Genomic DNA, 18,297 nt, shown 5'->3' on the forward strand with positions numbered 1-18,297 from the left:
ATAATTATTGCACATTACTTTCTACATAATTTTTTACATGCGTTATTTTGTAAATTCAAAAGGTCTAAGTCTATTATTTTACGTATACTATGGATATCACACCTGAAAGACATTGTTCAGATGTTGGAAATCATGAGGTTTGTCAAGTAAATGTCCTTAAAGTTCTAATTTGTTTGGGATTTTCTATCTAATCCAGTTTTTGTCTTTTTTAGGGTCACAACAAGTGCACTTTTCTGTTCTGAAAACGTGAGGTGCACAGCACTGCCTTTTTCAGTTGACAACAAAAAAAAGAAGTGCTGTGCACTTTTTATGACTGAATCAGCTGCGTATTGTGCTCGAGTGTTGCTGTTGATATTGCTATAATAGCAATATTTAATAATATTGTGATATTTAAAATTTGTTAAGTCATACATGTCCGGGTAACTCAAAACAGCAACTGCTAGTCTCTCCTCAAAAGTCTCTTGTTGTCATTTTGATCAACACTGCTGTCACCTCAACGGAAACCCAGCCTTTGCTTTAGAGAAGAAGAAAAAAAAATGTGAATGACGTAACATGATTTTCTCCACTTAGAGTTGACTTTCTTCAACTGCAGGCGCACAGAGCGCAATGGCTAAAATGCGAGGAGCTCGTAAGCAGTGTGCAGAATGCTTGTGGCCATCAAATCATTCAAAAACAGCGTTCGGTGTGATCGGACCCTTAGGCTGTCTTATTTGAAGTAACTGAAATAGTTTCCACATCTGCAACTACTTTAGCTGTGTATTTACCTGAATATAATTGTGCACCTTATAATGTTAGAATGTGAAAGTCATTTGTTTAGTTCTTCATTCCTCTTATAATTCCTCCTGTTTTTCTTGTCTTTGCTCCTCTCAGAGAACCGGACGGCCAGGCGTCTGGAGGGAATGACTTTGGCAACGACGACTGGATCTTCACCATTCGAGAGAAAGACCCCAAAAAGCTGCAGAACGGAGCCAGTCTAGTGGGAGAGGAGGTAGAGGACAGCGTTTACACTCACACATCACCGTGTTCTTGTGGAAATGCTTGTTTATCTGAATGTGTGTGACGTTTCACAGGAGCCCAACAAGAGACCCCTGTCCCAGAGTCTGTCCACAGTCATCACTCCAGTCTTAACTGAGGTAGGAGCTGACATAACAGTCATTGTCACCCTCAGTAAAAATGCTGGGTTCCACACAACCGATTTGTGCTGAAGGAAGGATTTAAGTTAACTTATTAGTTTTACAAAATTAAGTGGATTCAACATTAAACAGTAAAGTTGTCTCCAAGAAAACTTAAAGGGCCATGAAACCCCCCTGTTTCAGCAGGGTGTTTTCACACCTCTTGTTTGGGAAAAAGTCAGAAAAAGTGGGTGTGTCTAGCTCTGTTTAGGTGGGAGTGATGGGGGAGGGAAAAGGGGAAGGATTTGAATAAAAATGGGAGTTTCCGTTTGGGCACGTGCTGATTTTCACTGAGGCAGAACAAACACACAGACGCAGGGGAGAAAGACAGTGACTGTGTTCAATGACGGTAGACTGTTTGACACCGCACGTCGTATAAGAGAAAAAAACCTCTGCATTTCTCTGTAACTCAGATGCACTCGGTAGGTCAGAAAGCTGTGTGTGTGTGTGTGTAGACTAACCTGTCACAAAATGCGGCAAAAAATTAAACACGACGGTCGGTAAAAGTTTGCTTGCAGTGTTCACATGTTTACACTCGGAGAGCAGCATTTACAGCAGATCTTTTCGAAGCTAGCATGCATATTATTGAAGTGTCACCGCATACACAATAGAGCGCTGATTGGTTTGAACCAAGTTTTACTTAGGGCTGTGCAATTAATCGAAAATTCGGTTTCGATTACGGCTCATAACGATTATGAAAAACCATTAATCGAGATAAACAATTATTCCATCATATACCACCTCCTTTCCAGTTCCACGTGAAAGTGACTGAAAGATGTGCTGTAATGTAACTTTTGCAGCATGGGATGCGCATCATTCATATGTTTAAAAGCGCGAAAGAGCACGTACTGTTGTGTGTGTGCGCGCTGCGCTTAGCCTCGGACAGGTATTGTGTGTGTGTTTGTGTGTGTCTGTGTGTGCGCCGTCCGCGCTTAGCCTCAGACAGCAGAGCACACGCACATCTAACGCCATCCTAATCCGAGCGCTTTAATGGTCAAATACATGCACGGTGTTTAGTGATTATTCATATTAATCCTCATTTGTGCAATAAACAAACAAGTTTAGAATCAAAAGACACGTGAAAGAGAAACCATATCGGAGCCGCACTATTCTTAAAGTGACAGTGTGCGATATTCCTGCTGCTGTTTTTATTATTAATCAAACAACAAAAGGACAAAATCCACTCGCTGCCACTCTTGACTGAAGGACTTTTTTTTTCTTACAGTGAAGATGCTTAAAACACAATTTAAACAGATTTAATAGCTCATTTCTAATAATTGATTTCTTTTATCTTTGCTATGATGACAGCACATTATATTTTATTAGATATTTTTCAATTAGAGTAAATAGGCAAGTCATGATGTAACAGTAGTTTCTTCTGCAGACAATCAAAAATGTATATTGCTTAAGAGGGCTAATAATATTGAGATATTAAAATAGGTTTCAAAATATTTAAACCTGATTTTTTTTCAAGCTGAAATAAAACAAATAAGCCTTTCTCCAGAAGAAAAAATATTATAGGAAATACTGTAATATATAACATAATTTGGGAAATATATGTATATAAAAATAAATTCTCAGAAGGGCGAATAATTTTGACTTCAACTGAAAATCGTTTTGAATAATCGTGATTACAATTATGACCAAAATAATCGTGATTATGATTTTTCCCATAATCGAGCAGCCCTAGTCTTACTCATGAATGAATGCAGCACACTCAGAGACGTAATAAGGCACTCCCAGGTACAGAGGTCCAGTCTACACGCTGAAATACATGCTAAGATCTCATGGCCGTGATGCAGCTTCAAAAATTAGTTTCAAACCGGAAGTACGCATTTGCTTGAAATGACGCAAAAACAACCAATTTTCACTTTTTAGTGAGATATACGTGTCCTAATAGTGTTTTTAGCCATGTGGTACACATAAGGCTGTCAACAGCTTAAAAAAATGTGTTTTGCTGTTTCGTCACCCTTGAATTGTGAAGAAACAGAAAACATAATTTTTTTCAACAGATATTAAATTCAATGCAATAAAGGAGCTCTCCACTTTTTTTTGGAAGTCCTCTAGAGTTTTACAGTTTTTGAATCCATTCATCTGATCTCAGGGTTTGGCGGGAGCATTTTATGCTTGGCTTTTACACTCAAAAAAATATTTTGGGTTTTGTTCAAACTACTTATTTAACCAACAATAAAAGATAGATGATAATAGAAGAGCAAATTGAAATATGAAATGATTTGCAAAGTTTTCTGTAAATTAGAGCTGTGAACTTGGTCTCACGGTTTGGTTCGGTTACGATTATCATGCCATCAATTCAGTTCAATTCGATATCTCGATGCATCACGATGCATTGACGATGCTTTACGTACACAATTCTTTTATTAAAATGTATGAATATATTTATCTACTATTTGTAATACAATGTTGTCCTTTAATACGCACAGTGAGATATATAAACAGTACCATTAAACAACACAAGCATTTATAGCAAATAAAGAAATATAAATATCATGCTCGCTTTCTGAGCCTTGTCTACCAAGTTTTTACACCCCTTTGATTGGTTACGCGCTCAACAAAAAGGGCTATGATTGGCTCTTCCTCACTGCTGCTCTTCACAGATGAGTGACACTAATAAACGGCAGCGGTGGTCACAGCTAATCCTTGATAGAGACGGTGGAGAAAACTCTGCAGACAACCGCTCGTGACTGTATCCAAAGGTATCGCTGTAACAGCCGAGAGGAGGGGAAAAGTCATGCCAGCAGGTCAAATGAGCCACAGTGAGAGACAGAGAGAGAGAAGTGGAGTTTACTTTCTCTCAATCGCAGTGAAATAGGGACATCTGCTGTAAGTGTCAGTGAAAGACTGTCCAGCAAACACACACACAGTGAAATAGTGCACAGCTTCTGCGTTTTTAAGTAGTAAGTATGGTAAACAACTGCCACATAGCGCATATGAGATAAATGACGTCAGTATATAATAATGATTTTTACTGAACCGATACCGAATTGTCCTCGTATGCATCGCGGTGCACCGAAGAAACAAGTAATTTTGACACCCCTACTGTAAATCCTGAAATTCAGCTTTAAATTGCAGGAATAAAGTTCACTATACAACATATGAAAACACTTATTTTTAAAATATAAATAATATTTCACAATAATGCCTTTTTTGTTACTGTATTTATGATTAAACAAACACCTTAGACTTTTTCAAAATGATAAAACAGTTCTTGATCTAGAACTTTGACCGCTAGTGTAAATTTGCATGTATCTTTTCATATGGGAGTTTTCTTATGCAATATGTAGGCTACCTTTTCTGTAATTCACCTAGGGCTACTTTAGGATTTTATTGCTTCGCCACTGATATATTAAAAGATATCATCATGAAGATTAAAAGTGGCCCTCAAATGCTTTGATATCTTATAAGTATCTTTTAAAGGCGTCCGTCACTCCCTCAGGCCTCTTGCTAATCAGTATGGAGCAGTGAGGTGTTTGAGGAGGAGAGCGGAAAATAGAGGAATGCTTTGGGAAAGAAAAAAGCCCAGGGAAAAGTGACTGCACACTAATTTGTTCCACCATCTCCTTACTTCAAGGACAAACCCTTCATGAGAGAGAAGAGCCTGAACTGGACACTTGACTAGAAGAAGATCAGTTTAAGAGTTAACCATATGATGATGTGTCATGTGACCATAGAAGAATGAGATAAAGATTTATGCAGTTGCAGTTGTTTAACAGAGAGAACTTTTTTTTTAACACGATTCTAAACAGAATTTCTATACAGAATTCAAACAAAGTTTGAATAACTGATTTCTTTTATCTTTGCAATAATGGCAGTACATAATATTTTACTAATTATTCTTCAAGATACTTGTATCAGCCTAAAGTGAGATTTAAAGGCTTAACTAGGTTAAATAAGTTTACTAGTTAGGGTAATCAGGCAAGTCATTGTATAGCAGTGGTTTGTTTGGAGAAATAAATGGTTGAGGTGGTTAATAATATTGGTAATTAAAATGATTTAAAAAATAAAAACAGCTTTTATTCTAGCCAAAATAAAACAAATAAGACTTTCTCCAGAAGGAGAAAAATTATTAAAAATTATTAAAATTAATTAGCCCTTTAAGATATATTTTTTCTCCACTGTCTACAGAACAAACCATTATTAAGCATTAACTTTCCTAATTACCCTAACCTACCTAGATAACCTAATACACCTAGTTAAGCCTTTAAATATCACTTAAAGCTGAATAGAAGTGTCTTCTAAATATTAAGTAAAATATTATGTACTGTCATCATAGCAAAAATAGAATAAATCAGTTATTAGAGATGAGTTATTGAAACAATTATGTTTAGAAATGTGTTGGAAAAAAACTTCTCTCCATTAAACAGAAATTGAGAAAAAAAATAACTAGGGGGGCAAATAATTAAGGGGCCTAATAATTCTGACTTCAAATATATATATATATATATATATATATATATATATATATATATATATATATATTTGCATATATTTACATAATACAAAATTAACAACATTTTGATATAAGTGACCCAATATTACTATAGTGTTTTAAATGAAAATAAATAGTTAAAATAAAAGTCAAAATATAGGTATTTATCATTATTCAGTGTAACATTTCTTTTTTTGCCAATAATATTAATTGCAGTTTATGCAGATACAATATTATATAAATACAAAAGTAAAAATGCTGCCGTTTTATATCCAGTCCCTATCATCAAAACCAAGTACAAATGACCATTTAAAATAAACATTTAAAATAAATAAACAGAGTAAATGTACAAAAAGGGAGTTATTCCTCTTCTGCTTCAAGATCAGTAGTATCATTATAATTCAACAAAGGTTTATAAAAAGCTTTTAAAGAGCCTCTTAATGAAAACCCTATTTAAACACACAAAAGAAATAATTTTATCTATCAATCATGTGAAGATGAATGTTTCCACTTAAAGAGAATAAGCGTCCCAGTGTAACAGATTACTATAAGTCATTATACTAAATATTATATTTGAAATGAAAATCAGTCAAATCAAGTGATAGTGGCATAATATAATAACTCAATAGTTTAAAATAGTTTAATATGAAGTTTGATTCTTTGATCACATGACTCTAGTTTGAAAAATGCAAAGAAGTTTTGCCGAATATTGCTAAATTAAATGTCACAAATCAGTGAAATTGAGTAATAGGGGCATGATATAAAGATTTAAAATGACAGTGAATTAGTATTTCATGCCTGCGCTTTGATTTTAAAATAGTAGAATGTAACGTTTGATTCTTTGATCAAAAAATTTTTTATTTTTTATTTTTTACCTTTTTTTTTAAACATTTTACAGCAAAACCCTGTCCCCAACAATTTAACCCCTTACACATGAGGGGATACATAAAAAATAATAATGAAATTAGAATTTTAAAAAATCTATTAAAAGAAAACAACAAAAATAAATAACAGCTATTGCCATTTATTATTACTTTACAGAGAATACATTTGGACATCAGGTTACATTGTGTTGCATTGTAGTAACCTCAAATTACAGTTATTTGTTATGATAACAAATGATGATGATAAGTTAAGTTACCTTCAAATATACAAATCTAAATATGTCATAATACTTTTCCACCTCTTCAGAAAAATACCAGTCTCCATTTGTAGACATGCAGTCATTTTTTGCATTATATAGACCTGTGTGTCTCTGAATCCACTGAGCCACCTTTGGAGAGCTTTCTTCCATCCAATGTACTGTTATTGATTGAATAATTATTGTTGGAAATACGCCAAGATATTCCGCCACACTGAATGTTTTCCTTTGTAAATAAAAAAGTCCTGTTGCTCTTTAAAAAGAAAAAAAAGAGATGCTGTATAACGTATAAACATTTTAGCAGTATTAAACCTTTACTATGTTGATACTTCAAAACCTTTTTTTTCAATATACAGTAGAAGTCAACATTTGAAGTGGATCAAATGTTTTTCAAAATGGTTTTGCTTTGATGAAACGTTCATCAAACCTTCAAATGTTGACTACTGTATATTACTACTACAGGATATAGCCTGAGCTAAAGTAGCAGTCATAGCTGGTTAAATGTCTCATTAGCACTGTAAACAATGTTTACTCTAGAAGCTGTGTCTGTAGTAAAAGTATGCTGTGGATAGAGTCATAAGCTGGATATCATTTGTGTGTGTGTGTGTGTGTGTGTGTGTGTGTGTGTGTGTGTGTGTGTGTGTGTGTGTGTGTGTGTGTGTGTGTGTGTGTGTGTGTGTGTGTGTGTGTGTGTGTGTGTGTGTGTGTGTGTGTGTGTGTGTGTGTGTGTGTGTGTGTGTGTGTGTGTGTGTGTGTGTGTGTGTGTGTGTGTGTGTGTGTGTGTGTGTGTGTGTGTGTGTGTGTGTTCAGCTGAAGGAGGGAGCAGGAGAGGCTGCTGCAGCGACGACGGTAAAGCCTGAGGTTCTGGAGCAGCTCGGAGAAGCTATATTTTTGGCTGAGGAGGCTTATCCAGGCATCTCAGACGTCATGGTCACTCAGCTTATTCAGCGGCTACAACGGTAAGGACTTCCTCAAGGGTCATTAGTGTTTTTAAATCTATTAAATCTCCGTTAAACAGAAATCGGAGGGTGAAATATACAGGAGGGCTAATTATTCTGACTTCAACTGTACAAGTATTTCAACTTCCGTGTTCTCCTATGCAGGTTCTCTAGGGCAAGAACATCATCGTCATCGCACCAGTGATTACTCCATTGGCCTGTCCGTCTCTCTTAAGTCCCGCCCCCTCCCCCCGGCATCAGCTCAGCGAATCCTGACACCAGCAGACTCTGTGACGTCTACCCTGGAGGACCAGCTGTCCTTCTCAAACTCCTCAAAGCTTCCCCTAGTTTCACTCTTCTTTTATAATCTCCTGGAACACTTTGGAGTGTGTGTGCGCAAATGTGTGTGTGTGTGTGTGCGTCATAGTGTGTTTGTAATGGAGACTGCTTAAGCAATGGAGAAAAAACCTAGATGTAACTCCTCCGGCTGAGCAGAGCGTGATTCTTTGGAGGCAGGTCGTTTTTTGCATTAACGCTTTTGGAAGGAATGCATTAAAAGTATGCCATCAGAGGGCGAGGAGGCCCGAAAAACAAAATACAAGATAGTGTGCATGACTCTGAACAAAATGCATGTGTGGGGACGGATGTGTGTGTGTGTGTCTGTGTGTGTGTGTGTGCGCATCCAAGCCCTGATGTGAAGGAGATTGCAGTATTCGTGCTGAAATCTCAGGTAATCCAGGAAGACAGAGGGCGCTATGTTTGGATTTGTGTACAGATCTGTGTATATAGTTTCAATTTTACAGACCTTTAAAAAGAGATGATGGATTTTTTTGCAAATGAATCACTGTGTACAGATGGCCAAGAGCTTCTGTAGATATTGTTAGAAACAAAAGAAAGGTAAATATTTAAAAAACAACAACAACAAAAATCAAGCCTCTGAAATGGCCATTACTGAAATGCCTTGCCTTTTTATCAAATGTACATTTTTGGGGGTGCTCTGTTAATTTTAATAAGAAATTAAAGGGTTTTACTCAAAAAAAAAATTTATCTGACTTTCTTATTTTCATCTGTTTTGGACTTAAAATGATACTTTTCGTCATTTGTGTTATAGACAAACTACCATTTTGTAAACATTGAGCATGCGCACAGCGAAGTTGCAGAAAAAAACAGGAGCGTTAGCATTTACAGCAAGTGAATGCTATCCGATGCAGTACAGAGATTGTTGTTGTATTAGAGATAAGTTATATTGATTACATATTATATATATTATTTACATAATGCTTTCAGCGTATTATAACAGCTCGTCACCCAGTGACAACCACAGTTATTCTGCAAAATTAAGCGATGTGCGTCTGACAGGTCCATTTGCGACAGCACCCTCCCAATGGATATTGGATAAGGTGAAATGGCCAAACATCCAGCCCCAAATATACAACTATCTCATTAAAACTCCACGTGATTCTACAAGAGAGAAGCTAAAGGCCAACAAGTCTTTGGATGCCTACAATTTTGTTCTGTGTGGTCATGTGCAAGAGATAATGTTCCATGATTACCAGATTCAAAACTGTAGCGCTAAAAACCGAGGAAAAGGCCAAAGACAAGGAAAGAAGATGGAACTGTACAAGGCCTGGGTAATCATCAACAAGCAAAACAACTGCATTCTGACAGTGAACTGCACCTGTACGGCAGGGTATGTGAAATGACACTTTTACATTTCATTCTTAGAAACTCTCTGCAGTTTAATGAACCATATTTAACTGTTTTTGCTGAAATCATTGCTGCAGTCAAAAGTGAGTAATGTGTATGATTCAGCATAGCCTAAACTCACTTGATATGAAATGAGAGAATTAGTTAGCTTTTTGTTGAGCATTTTTAAATAGGTCATCACTCCATTCAGCTCTTCTGATGGCCATAAGCCAAAGACGTCTGCTGTTGGCAATAAAAGCAGTGTGGTGTACGGTAAAATTAAAGTTTTGTATTTGGACTTTCGATTTTGGCATCCTACCGCACAACACCACATGTTTGCTATTGCAACCGGTCTATTTTTGCAGTCGGTATGGTATGGTTGGTAATTCCCCTATTAAGCCTGGTTCATACTTCTGCGTCAAGTGATCGGCGTGACCCTCGGCAAGCCTTTCACGGTGCAGTGCATTTATACTTCTGCGCACTGTTTCTGTTGCTCTGCAATAACACTTCTGAAACACTAGCTGGCAGTGATGTGTTTATGTACTTCACTGGTGTTTTGTTTTTTCTGAATGCTTCCTTAATGTACAAGTGGCTCAAACTCACTCATTTTGAGGCAGGAACCAGCGCACGTGCAACAACTTTAACCATAAGATAAACACAAAACAAAACTTTCCATCTGGAGTTCCTTCACGGGACTCCACACCTGTAAACACTCGCTCCAGCAGACTCGCGCGGCTCTCGGTACTGCTCACACTCATCGATACCTAGCCGACCAATCACAAATCTTGCGCTACGCGTTGTTGCGATGTGTATTTACATTTTTTTTAGAGGTGCGCGTCAGCGACGCCAACAGCCATGGTGAGGACTATGCGTCCACGCGTAGACTGCGCAGTAGCATACACGTGCGCTTGACGCAGAAGTATAAATCAGCCTTCAGTTTGATAAATCAGAGCTTGAGTTCATTTTAAAGGCCTTATTTCATCCTTTAGTCTAAGTTTAGGGCTTTATAAATTAGTATGAGTATGTTAGTCTTCAAGTATATCTATAAGCTAGTGTGATACAAAATAACAACAAAATTTGCATTTAGAAGACATAAAACTGATATAATCATGTAAAGTTTGTCACTTCCTCCTAAACGGATAAGCTTTTTTTCACGTCACCTCATACTTTACTTTCTCATCAAATCTTGACCAATCAAATGCTCTCTAGTATCTTGCATGCCCCGCCCCCTTCAAGACACTTTTCATTTGATGCGCTAGAGCTCAACTACTCTCACTAGCAGAGCTGTGAGAAAACTATTGGCTGCTTTTTAAAAGGGGAAGGGCTGCTTTATGTCCCGCCCTCTTTATTTTTCAGTTGCGATTACATCAAATATCGAATACAAAAAACACATTTCAAAGGCCTTCACTGGATCTTTTAAATTTGCGTAATCATAGCATAAAATGATGCGTAATTTGGAAAGAATATCCTCAGTAATTACGTTTTGAAATATGTTTTTGAAATATTTTTCGGTGTCCCCTCCCACTGAATTAATTGACAGCTGTTTAATATTGCGTATAATTATATCAACAAGACAGGACGTGTGCAAAGCGACCAGGATTAAAAGATCTGTTCAGCTTCCTGTGATCATCAATCATCATGTGATCAAGAATGAGCTTTACAAGTTTAAAACAGTGCGTGTTTGTAATAGACAGTAAAATATATGTAATTCTTCACCACAGCTGTGTCAGTACAATTATAAAAGACGACGCTTCAATTCCGGTTTGTGGACATTAAATCCAGCTTATTTTGTATGTTAACATAATGGATGTCCATACTGCAGTGGATATTCCCTTGTATCCTGTTACATTTGCCATGCAAAAACACGTGTGTGTGTGTGTTTATGAGGAACCCGCTTCACTGCAGCTGTTGGTATGATGGATCTATTGATGTTTAAAGTTGTACTAAATGCACTTGAGAGTACAGTCTGTGTGCGTGTGCGTGTGTGTGTAGCATTCTTGTCCATCACTGCTGTTTATCTACATGACGGCTACAGCTCTGACACGCATGTGGGATTGGTGGGCCGGGAGAACTAGCTCATTCGCATTAAAGGCACAGGCAACAAAAACAGCTCAAATTTCCAGATTTAAAAAGGTATAATAAATCATCTGATGGGTATTTTGAGACTATTTTATTTTACAGACACAATCTGGAGACACAAAAAAACTCATCTTAAATCTTGAAAAAGTGTTAAAATAGGTGCACTTTAAACATCTGTAAATCAAGACATTTACTAGATATGCTAAAATGAAGAAACTGTTTTCTAAAAATCATCTGAAAATGTAAAAGAATTAAGCGACTGTGGAGAGTAAAAATTGCTTTGGTGTAGATGTATTTAGGCCTGTTGGCATGTAACTCATTTTGTTTTATATATGTGATCAAGTTTCTCAGATAAGATTTCTTATCTTGCTTCCTAAGTAAAGGTTAAAAATTACCAAAATACATATCTTTTTTTTGTTTATTTATTTATTTTTTTTATTTTTTTTTTATTTTTTGCAGTGAAGGTAAATCAAAAGTTATCTTTATATTTTATTCAAAATGTAAGCATTTTTTTTTATGTAAAAACGGTGTGTTCAGTGGTTAGCACTGTTGCCTCACAGCAAAAACGTAGCTCTTCCGGTTGGCATTTCTGTGTGGAGTTTGCATGTTCTCCCAGTGTTGGCGTGGGTTTCTCTGGGTGCTCCGGTTTCCCCCACACTCCAAAGCCATGTGCTGTAGGTGAATTGGGGGAACTAAATTGGTCGTAGTGTGTATCTTAGAATGTTTGGGTGTTTCCCATTACTGGGTTGCTTAAAACATATGTCGGAATAGTTGGCGGTTTATTCCTCTGTGGCGACCCCTAATAAATAAGAGACCAATCCCTTAAAGCAGGGGTGTCCAAACTCTGTCCTGGAGAGTTTAGCTTCAACCCTAATCAAACACACCTGAACCCGCTGATCAAGCTCTTACTAGTAATACTAGAAACTTCTTGACAGGTGTGTTTAAGCCAGTTGGAGGTAAATTTGGCAGGACACAGGTCCTCTAGTACCGGGTTTGGACACCCCTGCCTTACAGGAAAGGTAAAATTGATTAAATAAATGCTTATTATAATATATTTATAGACAAAAGATTTTCACTCCGAGGCAGAATCTATAGTAAATAGGTTTTTATTGAAGAACTTCATCAAAAGTTGATTCTTTCAGATCTTATTGGACCCAAAATGCATTTAGAGTCATGTATAGAAAAAAAGAATAATTTAAAAATACACAAGAAAACACTGAACTCATATACAAGTAATGTGGCACGTTCTTACTGTAACCCCTTCAAATAATGCAAATCTAATCGCGAAATAAGAGGCGATACTATTTCACATAAAAGAAATCCCTTCTCAATACTGTCTTTCCCATGAATGGTTATAAGTTTAATTATTTAAAGGCACTTTAGAATGTTTCTGGAAGATCCAATCCAACATTAGTACTGTCAAACCATTAATCATGACCAAATTTAAAGCTTACATTTGCATAATTATTTTGTGTACTGTGTATAGTTATTTTGTACATAAAATATATACAGCCTGATCTCTCAAGGAAACGTAAGTGTTTTACATTCTGTCAGTTTAGTGGCTAATTCGTACGAGATAAGTCGTACGAAAATGTACGATTTTAAAGAGAAGGTGTGGCGCCCAACCCCACCCCTAAACTCAACCGTCCTTGGGGAATCAGCAAATTGTTGTACATCATTGTACGAATTGGATCGTACAAATTCGCCACTAAATCAAAGTTACGAATTGCTGTGAGATTGTTTAAAGATAGACAGATCAATGTATGTCAATGTGTATAGTATGTTTATTTACATTTAGCAAAATTGTATATAAATATTAATACATATGTAAATAATTGTTACGTGTATATACATGTGTGTGCATTTGTTAATACATATACGCAGTACATATATTACGCAAATGCAAACTTATTTTTACGCGATAATTGTATGTGGTTAGTCACGATTAATTGTTAAACGGCACTAATGAACAGGACAAGTGTTGCTTTTAGTACAGTCTGGAATCGACATTCAAAGTAATATTTAGCATTAGCATATAGCACTCACTTTTATTACTTTTAATAATCACTTTTATTACTTTTTCTATTCATTTTTCACTTTAAATTTAATTTTTTTTAACAGTTTTTCCATGATAAGAGTCAATTGTCAGAGCAACACTTGTTTCGATCCATCAATTTATTGATAGTAACATAATAGACTCATAAATAAAGTCACCATCACATGATAGTGACACATTAACAGTCTGATACCCTCCAAAACTACCAACCCTCAAGCCCACACTCTTCATCCCAAACAAAACTTCAATTTAGGAAGAATTAGCATTTCCTTGGGCTGATTTGAGAATCTTTTCTGCTACAACAAATCCCACACTTAACTGTTTAAGAAAATGCTGGATCAGTCACGACGTGGAACACCTCTGATCAGGAGGGAAGAAAAAAAAAAGTGTCTAGATCTTGGTTTGCTTGATGTTTGTGTTCTCATTGTGTACGTACGCCATATTGTCTTTGGCCGTCATTTGCATTTCTTTCCTTTTCTTGTCCTCGGGCTCCAACTCTTTAAACTTAGCCTCGATCTCATTCGGGTCGATATAGGTGTAGAAGTAGGCCATGATGGCGAAGATGATGCTCACAGCCACCAGAAGAGACGCGAACAGCAGATATTCAGCCCACTACAACGACAAACACACCCGTCAGCTCAAATGCCAACAACAATTTAAATGACGCCCATGTGCCCCCACCTCTAGATCTGCCCCAACTGCAGAAGAATAAGAATGCACACTATTTTGACTTTTTGAGCTCCACAAAAGTGATTCTACAAAAGTGGTCAAAACATTTTAAGGCTGGAAGCTGAGGCCAGCTTCCAGCCTCCACTGCTGAGACTGCAGCTCTGCACAAGACTTTTGACCAGCGGAGAAATGAAAATGGTCGTGCCGAACTGAGTCTGGTTCTCTCAAGGTTTTTTTCTTCACTCTCCTATTGGTGAAGTTTTTTTCCCTCTCCGCTGTCGCCACTGGCTTGCATGGTTCAGGATCTGAAAAGTTACTCATCGATGTATTTGCTCTTCAGTGTCTGGACTCTCAATAATGACTTAAAACCACACTGAACTGAGCTAAACTGAACTGAACTTAAACACTACAAACTGAACTACCCTGATCCAGTTACTATAAGCATTTAATGTGAAGCTGCTTTGACACAATCTACATTGTAAAAGCGCTATACAAATAAAGCTGAATTGAATTGAATTTTACACCCAATTCACACCTGTACTCAGCATCGCACAATTGTGATCAGATAAGGCCTAAATTCCTTCAGATGAGTGTTTATTTAGAAGTGTAGATAAGCTGTAGGGCTGTATACCTGATCCGGAAGAGATCCTGCTTCAGCCACGATGAGCACAATGATGTTCCCCACAGCGACGGTCAACAGCCAACCAGCCTGCAGGACCGACTTCATGTTGCTCGGAGCCTACAAGGTGCAGTAACAACCAAATGATAACATGCAAAAAAAACAATACTGATCAAATCTCTCTGAATGTGCTGCTTGTCCACACTACTTCTTTAAAATGAGCTGAATCAATTCAATTCTTGAGTTTATTTGAGACAAATTGTTTTATGCTCAATCCACTAATATTTGTAAAAGTAAATTGATTTGTTTTGGGTCAACATGAAGGAATTGTGCAGAAGCCAGCATTTTTGACAGTGAATCCATACCTGTGAATAGGAGAAGTCGAGGCCGGTGACCGAGTACACCACTTCACCACAGGTCAAAAGGAAGTATTGAATGACCTGCCAGGCCATGTGGATCCTATTGGGCTCCATGTCCTGCACTGCTTCAAAGCTCTCGCTGCACTGCACACATTCACACACACTAGGTTTGGTAACTAGCCACAGTGTTTAGCAAACTGACTCAGGGTGCTTTCACACCTACACTTTTGTTTCGGAACCTGTCAATCTCCCGGTAATCTTGCGTCTCCCTCCCGGTCCTCAAATACGTTGCGCACCCTTCTCACCCCTCCCCACCGCATCTCTCCTCGCTCTTCAGACATGTCGCGCGCACCTTGTCAAACACCACCAAACCACCACCTCCCCTGACAGCTGAGCGAGACTATGCAAAATAAACCCTGACACTCTGATCAATGAGAGGAGAGTTTACTCACACTTGTTTAAGCTCTTTTGGTCTGATTAGAAATTGCAGTGTGAAAGCGAACCGCACCAAGAGCAAAGAGCAACAATGTAACAATTTTAATCCCTGTTTCGGAACAACTGAATCGATTCACAGGTGTGAAAGCACCTTCAGTCTCCAGACTAAAAATCTGTTAGACTACTGACCAAATATTCCATTTATATTAGTTAAAGAACAGCATAGATGAGCTCTCTAATTTCATCTAAAATATCTTAATTTTTCTTAAGAAGATGAACGAAGGTCTCAGGGGATTGGAACAAAATGAGGTTGCGAAATTAATGAAGCGATTTTCATTTTTAGGTGAATTAACCCTTCAGTTACATGCAGGGTTTCCGCAGGGGTCTTAAAAAGTCTAAAATTTAAAATATTGAATTTAAGGCCTTAAAAAATCTTAAATTCACTGTTCTAGGTCTTAAATATTTTTGCACAGGTCTTATTTTTCCGATGTCCATGTAACGCTACATCTAATGCTCATTTAAATTGTTTTTTCTTGTTGTTGCTTGGTTTTCGAGGTGTTGTAGTTCTTTATTTCACTAGTCCAATTGTAATTTGCGGTATTACAGCTACAAATAAGACCGACATGCCCTATACCGACAATAGCCAACCAGCTTTCTGTTATTGAACACAATTGTGTAATAATAAATTATAAAAATAATTAAAAACAATTATCTTGAATGATATTAATGATATGACCTAGTTCCAGAAGCTTTCTACTTCTCTGTTTATTCGTCTGATTTTACTGTCTATTTCTTCTGACCGCCCCCTGTCATTTAAAGGGCACATAGTTTATGATTTAATGTTAGTATTATGGTTCTTCTGAGTGTGCCAGTTTAGGTTCAGTTCAACACAGTTCAGATGTTTTTATTATAATTTGTCAAAAAGTGTCATTTTGGGGGCGTTTACACAGCTCGCTGTTTTAGGGGCGTGTTGTTTTACATGAAAATTAGTTTCAGCTTCCCGCCCAACGTAACAAGGGGACGGAGCCTAGAGCTCCCCCGCTCTGTGTTTGCAGCAGACAGAGAGAGAAGCCACATGAGTGAGAGGACCAGCATTCAGCTGTACATGTACGACTCGGTCAAGACTTGAAGCGCCGTTGTATGTACCCTGATAGAAACCTATGTTTAGAATTTTAAAATGCGTGGCGCGGCGATTCGGGACACTTCATGTTTCAGGTGTGTGACCTGCAGGCAAGTTCGTTATTTTATTTCCAATGGAGAGACGCGCACATGAGGCAACGCGCTTGCAATTTAAAGCAACACCTAGTTAAGATCACAGGGAGCATCTGTGTTCACGAGAAATGCAAACGGCTGAAGTTTAAGGTAGACGCAATGAAAAGTACACGTTTGCAAACCTACTTAAAGGTACAACCAATAATTCCGATTAGAGCGATAATGTGGAGAATATTGATCTTGTGTTGTGCCCAATAAGCCTTATATCTAAAAATAGAGCAAGGGTGTTCCTTTAGTGATATCGCTTTGACTCACACGCTGAAAATGGCGGACGGGAATCAACAAACTGAGGACATGATGATGCACCTGTCAATCAATATTGGTGGGCGAGGGGACCGCACTCCTACGTCAAGTTGCGGTCGCTCTAAAAAACGCTCCAATTGGTCCACCGTTTTTATGTTGTTAAACTGAAAAAAAAGGTATAAAAGCCTTGTCTGTTTCGTGAGGTGCGCGATGTGGTGCCACGCGAAAGTTTAAATCAGCCTCAAGATGTTTGTTTGTTTTTTCTGTAGTTCGCGAGTGCATCTAACCTGTCTTTAGTACTGTTCAATTTGAATACATTTATTTTACCACTAATTTTGTGATTTTGCATTTTCTCTTTATGTGTGTGCGTTTTTGATATTGCGATACAGGTCTTAAATTTAATACTTGATGGTCTTAAAAAGGTCTTAAAAGTCTTAAATTTGACATTATGATATCTGCAATAACCCTGTATATGAAGATTATGTCATCCTATAGCCCTCTAGTGGACAACCCTGGTCATGGACCAGTTGTTTAGGTGATAAACCACCACAAAATATACATTTCTGTCCATTTATTCATCTTCATAACATTCCAAACCAGCATGATTTACTTTTTGAGCAGCATGCAGAAGATTAAGAAAGTATAATATTTTGGGCCTATTTCTATGTAATGCGTGGCTGTTTAGACTTACAGTTTGTCCGAAGGCGAAGGTGCTGGGGATCAGGACTGTGTAAGTGCTTCCAAAGCCCAGCTGCATAATGTAGTGGCACTTCCCGTCGCCCCCGTCAAAAATTGTAAAGTTGACTCTGGGAAGAAGAGGCATCAAATCAGTGTAGAAAAGCAGCCAAGCAACAAGTTTGCTCTGTATTTGTATCTCTATAAACAGTTAACATGTCCAGTCAAGCCTGAAAGTATTCATATCTCTGGCTAATTCTGGTTTAAAGTTACTTTTATTCAACCAGCAATTTATTTTATTAATATTTCTTTGCCCAGAAATTACGCAGGCTTCTCCCAAAAGATAAGCCCATTTACTCGAGGCATCAGTGTGGAATAAATATTTCATTAAGTAACTTTTAATCAGAATTTGCCAGGGGGGGGCGAAGAAAGCGTTCTTGCAGGACTCCCAGAGTTCATCTATTTTGGATTCATCTTAAATGCCTCCTCCATCTTACCTCAGACAT

The 18,297-nt window shown here is 37.5% G+C and overlaps 2 protein-coding genes across 13 annotated transcripts in view; one reads left to right on the forward strand and one right to left on the reverse strand.

The window, feature by feature from the left end:
• Nucleotides 1-8,611, forward strand: part of stk24b (serine/threonine kinase 24b (STE20 homolog, yeast)) — a 67,028-nt gene extending 58,417 nt beyond the window's left edge. The window contains 4 exon segments of one of the 2 annotated variants that reach the window (NM_213477.1): nucleotides 871-988; nucleotides 1,071-1,133; nucleotides 7,571-7,719; nucleotides 7,864-8,611. In NM_213477.1, coding sequence (NP_998642.1) covers nucleotides 871-988; nucleotides 1,071-1,133; nucleotides 7,571-7,719; nucleotides 7,864-7,903 — 370 coding nt within the window. In that variant the 3' untranslated portion in view covers nucleotides 7,904-8,611. 2 annotated transcript variants of the gene reach the window in all.
• A 3,942-nt stretch (nucleotides 8,612-12,553) lies between these two features.
• Nucleotides 12,554-18,297, reverse strand: part of slc15a1b (solute carrier family 15 member 1b) — a 38,623-nt gene continuing 32,879 nt past the window's right edge. For 10 of the 11 annotated variants that reach the window (XM_073953403.1, XM_073953404.1, XM_073953402.1 and 7 more), the window contains 4 exons: nucleotides 17,808-17,922; nucleotides 15,173-15,310; nucleotides 14,820-14,927; nucleotides 12,554-14,131 (listed from right to left, as the gene is read on the reverse strand). In XM_073953403.1, coding sequence (XP_073809504.1) covers nucleotides 13,910-14,131; nucleotides 14,820-14,927; nucleotides 15,173-15,310; nucleotides 17,808-17,922 — 583 coding nt within the window. In that variant the 3' untranslated portion in view covers nucleotides 12,554-13,909. 11 annotated transcript variants of the gene reach the window in all.

This window comes from Danio rerio, chromosome 6 (assembly GCF_049306965.1).
Source record: "Danio rerio strain Tuebingen ecotype United States chromosome 6, GRCz12tu, whole genome shotgun sequence".
In the NCBI taxonomy this organism is placed as follows: domain Eukaryota; kingdom Metazoa; phylum Chordata; class Actinopteri; order Cypriniformes; family Danionidae; genus Danio; species Danio rerio.